Here is an 18031-nt window from a genome sequence, read left to right as displayed (position 1 = left end):
ATGATTCATCTTGAGGCAAATTGCTCTCCAGCTATAAGCCTGCAAAACCAAGTAAGCCCAAGACCCAAGAAGGCAAACAAGATTAAATCTTAAGTCTCCAGAATAATATTCTTTGACTTTTATGTGTTGCCTTCCAGATACAGTTGAGTAGGGATTGGGCCCCCAAGGCTCCAGGTCACCCTGCCCCTATGGCTTTGCTGGGCACAGCCTATGCTGCAGCTCTCATGAGTTAAGAGTCTACTGCCTGTGGTTCTCCCAAGCTGGAATTGCACTCCAGTGGCTCTTTCAGTCTAAGGGGATCCACTCCAACAGCTCCATTAGGTATTGCCCTCGTGTAGGCTCTCTGCTGTATCCCCGCTACCACAGCTCCACTAGGCAGCGCCCTAGTGGGGCCTTTGCGGTGGCCCCACCCTGTGATGGTGCTCTGCCTGAGGCCCAGGGTTTTTCAGGGTGTTCTTTGAAATCTAGGTAACAGTGCTCCCATAGCTTGTGCATTCTGTGCACCTGCAGAGTTAGCACCATGTAGACACCACCAAGGTTTACCATCGTGTTACCATTGCCTGCAGTATTCAGTACAGCAACATGCAATACAGGTTTGTGGCCTAGGAGCCACAAGCTATACCATATAGCCTAGGTGTGTAGTAGGCTACACCATCTAAGTTTGTGTAAGCACACTCTATGATGTTACTACAACAAGGAAATTGCCTAACAATGCAATTTGGAGGGGTGGTCTGAGCTGCACCTGGGTGTGGCTTAGCCACAGCTAGGGTAGCCAGGGAGTGCTGCACTATAATGTGGGTAGCAGAGCCTTGAAATCATTCTGTTCCCAAGGCACTGGCATTCTGGGCTTATAATAGGCAAGATAGTCCCAACCATCTTTGAAATGCCTTTTGGTTCATTTGTTCATTTTCTTGATGAATAGCACCTAGCTTCTTTCTGTCCATACTAATCTCGTTATCAAACAGTCAGGTTCAGAATTTTTCAAATCTTTAAGTTCTGCCTTCCTTTTAGTTACAAATTCCATCTTTAATTTGTTTCTCTCTTCTTGCATCTTACCATAAGCAGTCAAGAGAAGCCATGCCACACCTTGAACACTTTGCCAAATATCCTATTTCATCACTCTTAAGTCCTGCCTTCCACAAAACGCTAGGACATGAACACAATTCAGCAAAATTCTTTGCCCCTTTGCAACAAGAATGGCCTTTCCTCCAGTTTCCGATAACATATTCCTCATATCTGTCTCAGAGACCTCATCAGAATAGCCCTTACTGTCTGTATTTCTACCAGTACAGAGAGGACCACTTAAGAAATCTCTAAGAGGATTGAGGCATGTCATGCAGCTCTCCTCTTCTGAGCCCTTACCAGAATAGCCCTTTACCATCCAATCTCTACCCATTACCCAATTGCAAAGCCACTTCCACATTTTTAGGTATTTCTTATAGTATCACCCCACTTCTTGGTGCCAATTTCTGTCTTAGTCCATTCCTGTGCTATAACAAAATATTTTAGATTGGGTAATTTGTAAGTAATATAATAATATTTCTCACACTTCTGGAGGCTGGGAAGTTCAAGTTCAAGGCACCAGTGAATTAGGTGTGTCATGAAATCTGGCTTTCTGCTTCGTAAGTGACACCTTGCAGCATCCTCACATGGAGGAAGGAACAAACACTATTTTCTCACATGGCTGAAGGGGAGGAGCAGGGCCAAATAGATTCTCTCAAGCCCTTTTATAAGGGCATTAATTCCATTCATGAGGGCAGAGCCTTCATGACAATGGCAGTCCAAAGTGCCTTCCAAAGTCCCCACCTCTTAATACTGTCGCATTTGGAATTAAGTTTCAACATCAATTTTGGAGGGATACAAACATTCAAACCATAGCATCACTTCATTTAAATGACAAGTTAAACAGCCCATTTTGATACATACTCTTTGATTGTACAAAAATAATCTAAAAAATCTTCATCCTATTGTTATCTGATGGTACAGACTGCCATCAGTAAACCTGGGTCTTAATGACAATTTTAGTTGGAGTGTAGTGTGCAGGGAACAAACATTAAGTACTGACTATTGTGGTACTTTACATTCTCATTTAATCTTCTCATCAATCCCATTTCACAGATGACTAAACTGTGGCTCAGAAAATTGGACAGTTTTCCTAAAAAACACAGCGTCAATAATTAACAGAACTGGGATTTGAGCCAATGAGTGTATGACTCCAGAACCCATGCTTCCTCTACTCCATCAGGAACTAAACTTGTAAAAATTGATTCCCTTTCAAAAATTTTTTCTGCTATGTCTATCTTTTCATAACTGAAATCTGACTAATATATGCCCCTGTTGTGTGTGAGATTTCTATGAAGAAATGTATGGTTAGGTAAAACCTAATGCTAATCAGCCTACTAACCACTTAACTTTTTTTTTAACCTTTCTATATTGCTATCTAAACTGCTCTGATCCTTTTCTCATTCAGCCCTTACCAATAAATACAGTGCTGTGTTCCTTTTTCTGCATACACTTGAAAATGTGAAATACTGAATTCATACATTATACTTAATGAAGGATAGCTTTGGACATGAATAAGACATTCCTGGATCCCTCTTACTTCAGAACTTCAGGAGCAATCGAACGGCAATAAAACAGTATACTTGTAGTTAACAAAATGAGCCATAATGGTTATCCCAGTGTGCTAATTTAATTATCAGCTTGGCTTCCTATCAACTGTTTAGGTATGTCTCACTTTATTAATATATAAGGTGGATTCTGAAATATTGAATCATACCTTTTATTAACTTACAATTTCAGATGTGTTTCACAGGAAAATATTTGGCTATTTGCATCTTAGCCTTTTTTACCAGCTCCTTAAATTCAGTAAGTATAGCTATAATTAGTAACTTGCCTGGTGCTCATATTTTGTCATTCAGTGCCATTATTTTACCTAGAGTACTACAGCTTGTCTCCATCTTTTATGCGTATCAACATGTAAATCAGCAAATGTATAATCAGTGTAGAGCAGTATTACTTGAAGACAAGCTACTCTTTTAATTGATGGTACTAACATATTTAATGAACTATGAATTAAAGGAATAGTTTGGAGTAGTAGAAACGTGCGACCAGAAATAGACATTCATTCCAACCCAATTCTTAACATTTACTAGCTGAGCAATTTTTCGCAAGTGACTTAATATCATTGAGACAGTTTCCTTAACTCACAGGGTAGTTTTGAAAATTAAATGAGGTAAAATATGAAAGTACTTTGAAACTTTTTAAGCACTGTGTTTACTTAAAACCACTTGGCAGTGATAAGTCAATGTTCTGAAAGGAAATTTATAATCATGTTATAATATGTAAGCCTTTTAAAAAGCTTTTTTTCTTAAATCTGTGTCACAGAAATGAAAACTATTGGACTAGGGTTAACAATAGGCAGTGACAGTAGTCCATTGAACTACTTAAAAACTGACTCTCCAGTTGAATGTAGCAGTGGGACAATCCTTGGTAAAGTACATTAATAAATCCTATGATACTAAGAGAATCAGGGACCTAATTATTTTGATTAATTGGTTTTTAATGTGTAGGCTTGTTAGAAGAGTTTACTTTTATGAATGACTTAATATTGTCATTTGAAGAAAGATCTAGTTATTCACAAGGTAAGTTGATTTGATGTACAAATGTAAATTATATTTTGCCAGTTAAGGATCATAATTTTCTGGTGTGTGTTGTAATTATTTACTGGAGATAAACTTCCCCCAAAACTTACTTTTCCCAAGTTCTCATTTCTGTCTTACAACTTAAGTGGAACTTCTTACCCATTCTCTGTCACTGTTAAATTACAAAGTAAATAAACATTGTACTTACTAGTCCTTACTAAGAAGTACAAATTATTATGTAACTTTAAACAGTATATTCTTATGTTTTGGTTTTCATCAAAGACTTTTTTTGTGATTAGTAATGTTTCCCATATTAATCAGTGCAGTCTGTATTCTGTTGTCTTTTTCTGTTTTCTGTTATTTCTAGTACAGCTAGAACACCACTGCTTATTAGAGTAAGAAATAATGGAAATTGCCAGGAGCAGATATATTAATTTAATATAATGGTTCTCAACTGGCTATAAGTTCCCAGTAATTATAATGTGTAGTCAGGGTTGAGAACCACTGATTTAAGTTGCTTAAACATACATGGAGAGTGAGACCAACCGTGAAGGTTAAATCTGTTTTAGAACTCAACAAGGAGTTGATGTTTTGAGGGTGACAATGAGATAACTAAAAGTTAAATATATGGGAGGTGTTACTCCTATCAGCCTTTTGTTTTCATTAAAAATGAAAAATTTGTGCTCTGAAAAGCAAGGTGCAGTTATCATATCTGAAGTGATTGACCTGAAGTAGACATTCATCAAGAGAGCTGTTGAACTATTGGTGATGCATGTAATAGAAAGAGAAAGAGTTGTATAACGCAGACCCCTCATAGTCCGCCCACTGTTAAGTTCTCTAAGGGTTAGTCACATGTTCGTGGGGTGGCAGAACGAGAATAATATGGCAGAGTAGTAGTTCAGTGCATGGGCTCTGGAGTTGGGTGCATCTGGGCTTGAGTCCTCGCTTTGTTCATTACTGTGTGATCTTGGACACATTGCTTAAGTTCTCTTAAGCTTGTTCCTCTCTGTAAAATGGAGATAATCATAGTACATATTCATGGAATTAAATGAGATCATGTATCTAAAGAATTTAACATAATAACTGGCATATGGAAGGACCCATTAATGATAACAGGGTTGCTGTTATTAGTAGGCATGGTTCAGACTTTGGAATCACACAGGTTTGGTTTTGAATGCCTAATCTGCCACAAACTGGCTGGGCAAGCTACTTAACCTCTCTGAACCTCGGTTAATATAAAATGGAGTTAACATCTACCTCATAGTGCTGTTGTGAATATTAAATGGGCTAAAGAATAGGAAGTGTCTGGTTATAGATTGGGTCAAATTTTGAGATCAAACTTTCCTTCTTATCACTCAATTTGATACCACTCTCTCTTTTTTTTAATGTTGATTTGTAAACTTTAACTAGCATTTGGTAAGCATGTCTAGTCATTTTCAGAGTTCTTCCAGAGAAAGCACTCTAAGCATACATTTATTCAAACTTTCCTTCGTACCTATTTTCTATTTTCTGTGTTCTGTTAATCTCTCAGCTCTTAGATGACAATAACTTTGTAATGCCAGAAAGTTAAAATTTTAACATCTTAGCCTATTTTCAAGTGGTGAACTAGATGATTTACCCATCAGTCTCAATCGAGGGTGATTTAAAACCCATGTGCCTAGCACTGTGTAACATGAGTTATGGTCCCTGCCCTTCTAATCTAGTTGAGCTCATTTCCGCAACTAATATGAGCTCAACAGTTAGTTTTGCATTTTTTTCTCTTCCTTCTTGATCCATAACCTCTGATTTTAGACTCTCTCCCTCTTTTTTTTTTTTTTTTTTTTTTTGGAGACCAAGTTTCCCTCTTGTTGCCCAGGCTGGAGTGCAATGGCGCAATCTTGGCTCACTGCAAGCTCCACCTCCTTGGTTCAAGAGATTCTCCTGCCTCAGCCTCCCTAGTAGGGATTACAGGCGCCCGCTACCACGCCCAGCTAATTTTTTGTATTTTTAGTAGAGACGGGGTTTCACCGTGTTGGCCAGGCTGGTCTCGAACTCCTGACCTCAGGTGATCCACCCGCCTCAGCCACCCAAAGTGCTGGGATTACAGGCGTGAGCCACCGTGCCCAGCTCATTATAGACTTTTTTTTTTTTCCGCCTCCCAGGTTCAAGTGATTCTCCTGCCTCAGCCTCCTAAGTAGCTGAGATTACAGGGGCATGCCACCACGCCTGGCTAATTTTTGTATTTTTTTAGTAGAGACGGGGTTTCACCAGGTCTCGAACTCATGACCTTGTGATCCACCCGCCTCGGCTTCCCAAAGTGCTGGGATTACAGGAATGAGCCACCGTGCCCAGCCTATAGACTTTCTTAAAGGACTTTCTAGTTCCACTGATAGCTATAATTTAACAAGTTTGTTAACATTTTGATTCATCATTAGGTGCCTGTAAACTTTTCCTTCTTTCCCTTCATACCTGAACTTTGGTTCAATTTCTCATAAAAGTTTTATTAAATAAGTGTATTCTTTAAATAGCATGCTCTTTTTAGATCATTGGATAGCTCTGATTTTTTTTGTCCTTGCTCATCATAGCATTTTTCTGTGAAAAAAAAAAACAGTATAAGAGACATTTTCTGTGGAAGTCTACATATCTGATTCACATTCAGCAAATGATTCAGCAAATTTCTTAAGCTGTTTTATCTGCTTGTCAAATAAAAATAATACTTGCTACCTACTTACAACAGAGGGGTGTTGTGAAGATTATATTTAGAATGTTTTTAACTCATTTACTCAATGCTATGGAAATACCTCATTTTTATTATATTGTCATACTATATACATACTACTGGTTTTTTAGATCTATTATGACTTTTATGATGGTGAAGTGTGATTTTACTTTTCTCTTTTACCTCACCACAAAGGTGTCAAAATATATGTTCTTTAGTATGCACATAGATGTATTTATGAGTAGTTTCCCAGTTTATGGAGACTGATGTTTCTTTTGGAAAGGCAGTATATCAGGGGCTTCCAGACTGGACACTGGAGCCAGATTAGTTGGGTTTGAATCATGGCTTTGGCATTTACTAGCTGAGCAACCTCAGGCAAGTAACTTCTCTGTGCCTCAATGTACTTATTTGTAAAATGTAATTAATAGGGCAGCATCATAGAGTTGTGAAGTGCTTAGAACATTGCTTGGTACTCAAAAAATATTAGCTATCACTATTACTAACAAAATAGTGCATGTGTTTAAGTCTTCAATATTTAAGTACCAGAGTTTTTGATAGCTTGTTGGCTTTCTGTGAAACAGGACTGCCCTTCCCCTAACAAACTGGAATTCCATTTTATATGCAGATTGGACAGTTAGGTCTTCCTATGGCTCCTCCTGCCCTCATTGCAAACTGATGGGTTTTAAAAATCATTTTTATTGAAATATGACACATTCTAAAAATTAACCTAATATTGAAGCTATAGAGCAAAAGATGAACCTCTCCTTCCCCATTTCTAGGAGGATTAATTCTTTTCCAGACTTTGATCATGTTTTTTTTATCAATTTAAACCCCTTTCACAAGCTTTGTATTATCATTAAGATAGTCCAAGCTTCCTAACATCATCTATGAGGTCCTTCTAGCCTCACTTTTGCTTTTTGGTAATTCCTGTTAGATTTCTGATAAAGGGTCACTTCCTCAAGGAAGTCCTTTCTTGACCTCCTAACTGGGTTAGCATAATGTCTTCACAGCCCTTTGTACTTTCCCTACCATAGTCATTCTCCATTGAAGCAGTGCTGCTCTCTGGAGGTGTCCTAGTGACTGGGAGGTGCTCTTGTCATTTACTGGGCAGGGCTGAGAGGTGCTAGATGTTCACCATGAAGAATTGTCCTAGCTTCGTATGACTTGTAAATGTCTCGTTAGATAGTCACAAAGGTGTAAGAAATCTGTTTATGGATATCAGAGCCAAGAGCCTAACTCAATTTTACATATACACATGGAACTTTTTGCAGAGTTTTAATATATGTTAAATTTTCTAGGAATAAAAACTATGGCCGGGCAGGGTAGCTCATGCCTGTAATCCCAGCACTTTAGAAGGCTAAGGCGGGCAGATCACTTGAGGTCAGGAGTTCCAGACCAGCCTGGACAACATGGTGAAACCCTGTCTCTGCTAAAAATTCAAAGATTAACCTAGCGTGCTAGCACACACCTGTAATCCCAGCTACTCGGGAGGCTGAGGCAGGAGAATTGTTTGAACCTGAGAGGCGGAGGTTGCAGTGAGCCGAGATCGCACCACTGCACTCCAGCCTGGGTGACAGAGCAAGATTCTGTCTCAAAACAAACAAACAAACAAAAAACTACTATGTTATTGAAGGACAATTGTACCTTGTTTTGTTTGGATCTCTACCAAGAGTTGTTTACCATTTTGTGAAATGACGTCCCTAATAGCAACATTTCTCACATTCATAGTGATTCAGCATATAGATGGAAACATCTAACTTTGAATTTAGTTGAAATTAGATGGAAAAAATTTTAATTGAATCAGATGGGGGGAAAATGCATCTCTGTCTCCTGGTGGAATGTATTTGTTTTTCTCTCTTTTCCTATTGTACTTTATCATATACTTTATTCATTGACAGCTCATCTGCCTCTCTCACCAAATGAGAACTTAGTGGGGATAAAAACTATATTTTACTTATCTTTGAATCTCCAAAATTCACTGAGCACATGGTAGTTCTTCTACTTAATATTTACTCAGTTGAATTAATAGCAACAACAATAGCATTTATTCAACAAGTATTTGTTGAATCGGACTCTGCTAGGCAAAGAGAGTGAAAAGACACTGTCCCTGCTCTCAAGGAACTTGTGATCTATTGCCAGGACAGACCTAGAAATAATTATAATACAATATGACAGTTTCTAGAATGGAAATAGCTATAAACCATAGATCTGTAATGAAAAATACACTTAAGTCTTGTGGGGAGATCTTGGAATAATGACACAGAAGAGAAATATTATCCAGTATCAATCATAGTGCCAAGAAAGAATCTCAATAAATATTTGGAAAATCAGTGAATGAGAGTAGCTCTAAAGACTGAGAAAGAGTTTGCCAGTTGGTCACGTTTAAAGAGGGCATTCCCAGCAGGAAATCCCTATGCAAAGGCTCAGAGGTAGGAGAGGTGCAGGAAAAGATGACGGAGCATAAAGTTGGAAGTTGAGTCATAGATAAAAGTGTCTTTGAAGGTGATGAACCAGATAATGAAGAGACTTCTTCCATGAAAAGAAGTTAGATTTTATCTTGCAGATGCTAGAAAGCCATTCATTTAACTGTAAAACTACTATTTTTCAAATTACACATATTGCATGCCAGGTACCTATGATCTGCATACAGAGTTAGTATATTCCATTTTAGGGTTGGGAAACTAAGACTCAGATTAATTAACTTGCCCAGGTTTTCACTGCTACTAAGTGGAAGAACTGGAATTCAAACGTAGGTCAGCTGAGTCCATAGCTCCAGTCTGCTTTTTAAACTATATTTTACAGACTATCCAGCAAGGAAGAAGCTATATATTTTTGCTTTCTTTTCAGCCAGTTTGGCTTCTTTACCTCACATGATTCTCAACTGTAGCAAATTCAAAATTTTTATGTAAATTTAAGTTAAAAACTTACTCATGAGTAAGCTCTAGCCTTCTGAAAGTCCAAAATGGTATCACAGTAACTCACCACTTGCAGGCTACTTTTTATTCTGGGGCTGTCTTCTATCTTGTTTTTCAAATAACTGTATTTTGGCTTGTTGAAATGCCTTTTTTTTTTTTTTTTGGTCACCATTGAATGTCATGGGCCAATCAGACATAAGTTGTAAAGTTAATATTAGTGTAATATGGAGTATCATCTAAGGGAGCGAAATTTGAAGTACTACTTCCTTTTTTTGAGACATTTAGAAAGCTGAGCCTTCAACATGCAAAAAGAATACTCCAGGTAATATTTAAATTTTATAAGAAAATCCAATATTGATCTTGATATTCTATTTAATTAATATAAATGTAGTTTACTATTTAAATAGATGATTTCTACCTCATATAATAATCCTGATGTGCTTGGTTAGCTTGAAGTACTTCGGATGTTATCTAATTAACCCCACAATGTCTGGCTACCCCAGGGTATAAGATTCTTCCTTATTTTAATGGCTTTTAAAATATGGTAAGTTTTGGAGATGGATGCCACTGAACTGTATACTTAAAATGGTAAATGTTATGTATGTAGATTTTATCACAATTTTAAAAAAGATGTGATAGAAAAGTTCAAGGTGGCCTAAGATCTCTTATCAAGCAGTTATCTGAATCAAATATTCTTGAGAGCCCTTTGTTACAGATAATTTGAGTAAGGTGTGGGGAAACACCTATTCTGTCATCATAGACTGATCAAATTAAATGTCCTTAATACCAAGCTGTTTGAAAAGAAAACCCTATTTGATGACAGAAATAAGGAAGCATGCTATTGGCCTGATATTATAGTGCAGCCATCCTCAGGATGGATGTGATAATGAAGATGCCTTTCAGACTTGACTGCTATGGGTCCCTTGCTTTAGTTTCTTATTTAAAAGGGCAGCTAGGGGGTTAAGTGGACTATCCGAATGTCACCTCAGCAGGTAGGGTATGCCTGGTAGCAGCTCCAACTCTAATATTACTAAGGCTCAGACTTTAAGTTCCCCACCCCCACTAGTATCAGGGGAAATTAAATTGTCATTGGTTAGCTTCATGAAAATTAAAAGAATGTGCTGGTGGAGATAAAGGAAACATTCATATTGTTGGCGTGTGTGAATTGCGTAACTTTTTGGAAAGTAATTTGGTAATAACTGTTTAAAAGTTTTTAAATTCACATACTTTTTGGCCTAATAACCCCACTAGGTTGCCACTATTATGTAGGGACATTGGTACAAGTTTTTTTTACTGTGTTGGTAGTGGCAAAAAAGTAGAAGCAATCTGGAAGCCAATCAGGAGATGGTTGAACAAATTATGCTCTATCCATTCTCAAGACCAATGTGCATCTATTAAAAGGTGAGTTAAATTGGTATGTATTGGCCTGGAATTATTGCCATGTCATATTATGTGTAAAAAACGTTATAGAGTTAGTATTAGTGTAGTATGGAGGATGATCTAAAAAAAAAGAGGAAAAATATATATGAGATTAGAATGTAGAAAGATTCACATAAAATTGTTAAAACGGATTCTCTAGGGAGCCTAGAGATAGGATTGAATTAACTTGTCTTATACAACCATGTTGTTTGATTTATTATAATATTTGTAGTTTTTTAAAAGTTTCTGAAGTTAAGAGAGGGAAGGGGAGAAATCTATAGTGATAGAAATTATACTGGGGATTACTTTAGGAAGGGTTAATGGCTGGGATTGGATGCAAAAGAAACCTCTTCGTACTCAGTGATCTCTATCTTGAGCTGGGTATTGGTTACACAGATGGGTTCACTTTGTAAAAATCCATCTATGGATCATATGCTTATCATTTGTACAATGTTGTGTCTATATTGTATCAAATAAAAGTGTATAAAAGTAAATGACAGTGGTACAATGGAATACTATTCACTTTTTATTGAAATACTTTCAATAAATATTTAATGATATATGAAGTCAGGCAAGAAACAGGACAATCCCATTATTATAAAATATAATGTGCATAAAAACACATAGAATGAAGACTAGAATACAAACACTACAGTATTAATACATTTTATGTCCAGATGGTGGTGATTTTGTTTTGGGTTTTTTTTTGTTGTTGTTTAAGAACAGTTTATTAGATTGGGCCATTTACGAAGTCATTAGAACTTGGTGAGCAAAGTCAGATTACAGGATATTAAGCAGAAAAATAAGAGTGAAAGAGAGAGGAAAAGGCATTTTAAAAAAGAAAGAAAAAGCTAACTAGAGAGGTGGAAAGGTAGTAGTTTTTTTAAGCCCCTACTAGCAAGGGACTTTTCATGTTAAAAATCCTCTCCTTTATCAAACTGTTTGGTTTTTACAAATACGTCAGGCTTGATACTTACATTTTGTTGTTTTTGTTTAAGCATTTAGTTTTAGTGAAAAATGTCATTAATAGCTTCAGTTGACTGTAGCAGATGCAACTCATAGTAGCTTTAAAAACCTATATTCGTGTCTCAGTCTTCACTGATTAAGTGTGGTTGTTTGCTCAGATCTTTTTTCGCTTTAGTTGCCACATGGAGGCAAATAATACCTCACTAGGTTGTAATGAAAATCAAATGAGAAAATGTAGTATGTGAAAATACTTTAATGGAATTAAACACTACCCAGTTGTAAAATTACATCATTTTTATTGTATTTCCTTCGACCCAAAGTCCTTACTTATGGAATGTAGTTATTTCATAATGGAATTTATTTCCCTTAATAGGAGTTCAAAAGTTGAAGTTTATGCAGAAATGCAATTTTTTTAAGTCAAGTTCTGCAAATGTTGCATATAATGGTTTTCGAGGTCTGGGTTGTGACTGCATCAATATTTTAGACTGTTTTTAGTGCCTTATATATCAAATTGAAATGTAAAGATTTTTATTGCTTCTAATTATTGCTGAACTGTCAGGGAAATTAACAACCTTTTTACCCTATTTCAATCATTTTTCGTTAATTCACCATGTGTATGTAAAATAATATACACAAAACAGATCTCTTCAGGTGCTTCGCAGGGGTTTTGATAAGGACTTGACTTTTTATTAGCCCTTAAGTCATTAGTAATCTGGACGGAATTAGAGATGGGTTGGGTTGGAGAAAAGTGCGTGGCACTAGGACCCAGGGGGCTCCCGTGAGCGGATCTTGGGGCCAGATTGCAAATTCGCGGTGACTCAGTCTGGTCGGCTCCTTGCGCTCGGCGGCCGCGGCGGCAGCAGCAGCAGACGTTGGCGGCCGGGCTGCCAGGAGCAGTTCCGCCGGGTTTCACTGTCCGAGACTTCCTTCGGGGCACCTCAGGCAGGTCCACGGCGTCTGGGGAGCGCTGGGGTTGTGGCGGAGGGGAGAACGGGTCAGCTGCGCGCGGGAAGCCTCTGGGCCTGTGCACCGGGAGTAACATTTGCTCCGTCTCTTCCTGTGTCTGGCTTTATTTGCAGCAAACCAAGATGGAGTATGAGTGGAAACCTGACGAGCAAGGGCTTCAGCAAATCCTGCAGCTGTTGAAGGAATCCCAGTCCCCAGACACCACCATCCAGAGAACCGTGCAACAAGTATCCTTTCCGAGGCCTGGCCGCTACCCGCGCAGCTCGCCCCGCGCTGCGGCCCAGCTCCCGGCGGCCGGGGGCTCCCGTCGCCTCCGCCTCTGCCCCTCCCCCGCCCTCCGAGCCCAGCCTCCTCCCTGGGTCCGCGCGCGGGGGAAGCCGCCGCTGCCCCTGCCGGGCGACTCGCGCACGCGGCCCTGGTGCCTGGGCCGGGGGCGCCGCCGCGTGGGGCTCACGCCGCCAAGGCCACTGGCTTCCGGCGCGCAGGAGGCGGGGGCCCCTGGCCGCCGCCCCGGATCGCGACATGTGCGCGGGCCGGGCCGCCACGTCCCCGCCCGCCGCTGACCTGCCGCGGGGGTAGGGAGCGGGCGGGCGGGAGCGGCCCGGGCCCACACAATGCGCCCCGCGGGTGGGGGTGGCGGGCCGAGCGGGAGGCCGGGTGGAGGGCGCTCTGTGCGCGGCGGAGCTCGCAGCCTGGCTGGCCAGAAATGGGTGGAGCTGGCGCGGGGTTTGAACTGCAGCTGTGTGGGTCCTGGGGGTTTTTCCACGTCCTTGCCCTAAAAGGGCTGGGGACCTACAGGTGGGGGAAAGGGGTCTCTGTGCCTCACCCTGGGATTACTGGTGTTAACACCTGTTGCGAGCTCGTTGTCACCCAAGTGAGATTTTCTTTTTAAAGCTTTGGCTCAAGGCTGACTGCACAGTTATCTAGGTCTTTACCGAGTGTGCTGGTGTAGTGATCCTGTTGCTACGGTTTTAGAGACAGAAAAGGTTAAGAGAACCAAAACTTTACCACGTATGCTTTCTGTAGTGCCCTAAACCGCGCTCAGATGGAGAGCTCTTATTGGATCCAGTAAAGGAAACATTCACTCATTATATCATGAATAACCTTTTAACCCCCGATCTTTTAAGCCTAAAGAAGTTAAGTCTACTGTTTTTTGCAGAAAAGCCTCTTGATTTTTATTGTCAAAAAGCAGCAAAATTACTTAATATGGAGTTTGGTAAGTAAGCTCTTCGTGTTTGAGTTTATTTACATTTAAAACATCTATAAAGGTGGAGTCATTTACCCCCAGGGTTTCGCAGAAATACTGCATTGCCGTAATTTAAAACCTTCAATAGATGACAAAATTAGTACTTACCTTCTTGGTTAATATAATGCTTCCCATTTAAAAGTGGAAGGGATAATGATTTAGATCTGCTTGGATTTTTAAAAGCCATTTTGTTTGGATACTTCTAGTACTGAGAAAGAACAGTTTTGGAATGTATTGCCGTTTGTATCTTGTAAACCGTGCTATGGCTCAGCCTTAATTTGTGTTGTCATAGTTCTAGGGATGATAGAAGTTGATAATTGATTAATTGCAGGTATTATATGATACAGTTACTAGTTTCTTAAATTAGCTAAGCCCAATCCTGCATTGTAGTTATTCTGTGGCACCATATATCATAATTTCTTGTTTTGGTATACATTTATTAGGTACCTCATAAATGCTTAGTACCGTGCTTGGGCTAGTAGTTAATTTACAGTTTATTCTGTGTGCCTGGGACTTAGTATGTCCTCTGAGAAAACAACTTTCTGTTGCTGTGAGAGGAAAACTACTTTAGCTAAAAATACATACTGCTGCTTCAGAGTGCCTAATTTTGTCTCTCCTAAGAAGGTAATATATTTAATTATTGTTTTGTACAGGCTTTTGAGTACTTTTTGAAAGACCACTATAATAGGATAAAGAGATGTAGCTCAAGTTGTAAGAAGGTAAACCTTATCAGGAAATAGTTTTGAAAAATTCGTTGGCATATCAGCATGTTGTTAATCTGGGCCATTCACTAAAACAAGAATTACTGTCTTGGTTGGAGAAAGTAGTTACACCTTGCAGTTTTACCAGAGACCATGTTGTTGGTTCGTTTGCTTTCTGACCCCTAAACATTGAGGGTATTCAAATAGTAATAAATAGCTAATAAAGTGTTACTTTAGTTTGATTCATGGATTTAATCAGAAATTTAGATTTGTTGGGTAACAAAACATTTTAATCTTTCTATGTAGTAAAACACAGTTGGGAAGCATATTAGTTAGGGGTTGAGAGTCAGGGCTTGAAGAAAGATGTAAGAGCATTTTGTCACAGCTGTCTCCCGACGGCGGTGAAATACCTGCAAATTGGTATCACTAGAAATGTTGAATCTTGGGGATGAGGGGAAGAATTGTACAGCTATAGTGCAATAATCTCATAATGCTGACTTTATAAGATATATAGCCTTGTGCATAAATGGCACTTTATCTTTTTGGATTCTAAAGAACAAATGAGTCTGAAAAGTATCTTTTTTTTTTTAGTTATTCTATAAAGTTAATTTCTCTAAATGATCTTCAACTCGGAGAGACTTGTTTTCATTTGGAATGCTTTTATTTTTGTTATTTTATGCTTAAATACCTTTCTATTTAGAGTGGTTTAAAGTTGAAATACAAGAATTTTTTTGAATATTTTTTGCTATATGGAGCATGCTGAAGCTGGAACTTTATGTTGTATTGCATGTAATTGATACATTTCAGCCATAAAGCACCTAAGAGGTTTAGCAAGCACTAGTGTGTTTTTGAAATAACATGTTGATAGATTTAGTAAGATATCCTTATTCTTAGTTTAAAAAAAAAATGCAGGACTGAAAATATCACCAAAGAGATCCTTGATTTTTAGATTTAAAATGCTTAATTTCTTCCTGAGATTACACAGAGAAGTTTCCTTAACTACTGTTTGTTCTAGAAACTGGAACAACTTAATCAATATCCAGACTTTAACAACTACTTGATTTTTGTTCTTACAAAATTAAAGTCTGAAGGTAAGTAGGATTTGTATTGATAACTATTTAAAGTTTCTTTAAGACCTATTTAAATGTACTGAGAATTATTCATTTCAGAGGATTTCATTTTGTAGTAACCTTGTGCTTTATAGATGTGGGATGAACAGTCTTAGTTAATACCACTCAATATTTACATGTTTAATAAGCATTCCTTTTTTTATGTATATACAGACAGAGTCTCACTCTATCACTCAGGCTGGAGCGCAGTGGTGCAATCTCGGCTCACCACATCGTCTGCCTCCCGGGTTCAAGCAATTCTCATGCCAAACCTCCCTAGTAGCTGGGATTACAGGCATGCGCCACCACATCCAGCTAATTTTTTTGTATTTTTAGTAGAGACAGAGTTTTGCCTTGTTGGCCAGGCCAACCTTGAACTCCTGGCCTCTGGGGATTCACCTGCCGCAGTCTCCCAAAGTGCTAGGATTACAGGTGTGAGCCACCGTGCCCAGCCAGCGTTCATTTTTAATAGGGTGTTTGTATAATAAGTTACTTAATTCTTTGCAGATGAAAAACTTGTTGCCAAGTCTACTTTAATGTTTTGCTTTCATGCATATAGATGGATATAACAAAGGTTGGTAATACAAAGATTGAATGTAGGTTTTAATAACTGAATATGTGTGTTTTTTGTAGAAAAAAATTGAAAGGTCATATAATCAAAATGAAAAATTATTTATCCCATCTTCCAGAGATAATTATTGTTGATCTCTTGAATTATATCCTTCTCTGCTCTTATATGGCCACATACTATTTTAAAATTATTTAGCAAAAAGTGGGATCATTCTATTCATAAGTAGACTTTTGTAACTTTTTAAAAAAACTTAAAAGTATACATGAAACTTTTTCATGACTCTTAATTTTAAACTTAAATGATTTCTATGACAGTTTAAAGCCTGAGTAGTCTGATTTTTAAATGACATGGTCATTTGATTATTTCTAATAATATGTCATGCATCCCACTAGACATTATTTCATAAATATTTATGGAGCACCATCTCTGCCATGCAATTTGCAGGCTCAGGAGAGAAAAGTGAACAAAACAGACAAAAATCAGTGCCCTCAAGGAGCTTACGTTGTAGTGAGAGTTGTTTCTCATAGCATTATTTGGGTATTCCCTTCCTGAAACATTGTGGATACATAGAAGTCAATTAAATATTTATTCAGCAACTGATTGGCCTCTAAATGAAAGCACTGTGATTAGTGTTTTAGAAGCCATGGTGCAATTAATAACATCACCGCACTTGGAATTGGGAAATAACAAGTTTTAGACAACCAGACCATTGTAAAGTTTCAGCTCCAAATTCTGACAGGTTAATGGTGTTAATGTGTAGTAAAAACTCACTGATCTTGTATTCAGATTTTCATAATTCATGCACGGTGATTTCTTTTGAATTATTTTCAGTTAATTTTGTAGTTAATTTGGGGGATTTTAATTTGTGAATGAAGGACACAATAGAAAATTTAGAACTCTTAAGGTGTTAAGAAACTTAAGAATTGTTTCAACAATTAATATTCCTAGTGTGATAAATATATTTGTGATACATTGCTTCTTAATATAGAAATTTTTCTGACACAGTTTATGATCAACCTGTTTGTTTCTTTACTAAGATATTTATAAATGGATTTTTTTAAATCTAATTGTTTTATTTGAAATTTTTAAATTTATTTTCACTAAGCTGTCCACTCTCATGTTCTTATCCTACATTCCAAATATTAGGATTGTTACAATATTATACTCTTGAGTAAAGCTTTCTTGGGATATAAGGATACTTCCTTCAGGCCAGGCAAGGTGGCTCTTTCTTGGGATATAAGGATACTTCAGGCCAGGGAAGGTGGCTCACGCCTGTAATCCCAGCACTTTGAGAGGCCAAGGCAGGAAAATTGCTTCAGGCAAGGAGTTCAAGATCAGCAACATAGTGAATGGTGAAACTCCATCTCTATAAAAATTAGCTGGCCTAGTGGCATGCACCTGTGGTCCCGCTACTCAGGAGGCTGAGGTGGGAGGATCACCTGAGCTTAGGAGGTCAAGGCTACAGTGAGCTGTGATCGTGCCACTGCACTCCAGTGTACTTAAGTACTTCAGAAGTACTTAAAAAAACACACAACTTGTTCAGTAGTGGCAAGAGAGTTTGGAAGTCATTGCTTCCACAAAGATATTAATTACAAAACCATAAAATGTTGGAAAGGATTTTATTCAGATTTTCTTGACCCTAAAATGTTTCTTATATTCATTATGCAGTTTCTCCGAGGATGCAGTAGTTTTGCGTTGGTTTAACACTTGATATTTCTTCTTGTGTTTATGCATTTTTTTTTTTCCCTAGGAAGATTGGGACACAAGTTTGCTGCATGTAGTTTTCCATTTAAAAA

At 38.2% G+C, this 18031-nt stretch overlaps 1 protein-coding gene across 13 annotated transcripts in view; it reads left to right on the top strand.

The window, feature by feature from the left end:
- The window catches only part of TNPO1 (transportin 1), a 149016-nt gene that overhangs the window by 70285 nt on the left and 60700 nt on the right, over window positions 1-18031 (top strand). For 8 of the 13 annotated variants that reach the window (XR_008652610.2, XM_055253775.2, XM_055253774.2 and 5 more), the window contains exons 2-3: window positions 12722-12835; window positions 15571-15646. Coding sequence is in view for 12 of the 13 variants with exons in the window: in XM_055253778.2 (XP_055109753.1) it covers window positions 12722-12835; window positions 15571-15646 (190 nt within the window). In the remaining variant the exon portion in view is untranslated. Of the gene's footprint in view, window positions 1-12427; window positions 12585-12721; window positions 12836-15570; window positions 15647-18031 lie in introns of those variants that run through there. The other 5 variants (XM_063623170.1, XM_063623169.1, XM_063623166.1 and 2 more) reach the window with 3 other exon arrangements.

This window comes from Symphalangus syndactylus, chromosome 18 (genome assembly GCF_028878055.3).
Source record: "Symphalangus syndactylus isolate Jambi chromosome 18, NHGRI_mSymSyn1-v2.1_pri, whole genome shotgun sequence".
Lineage (NCBI taxonomy): Eukaryota > Metazoa > Chordata > Mammalia > Primates > Hylobatidae > Symphalangus > Symphalangus syndactylus.
Note: the sequence above shows the minus strand (reverse complement) of the source record. Positions and strands in the feature narration are given on the sequence as shown.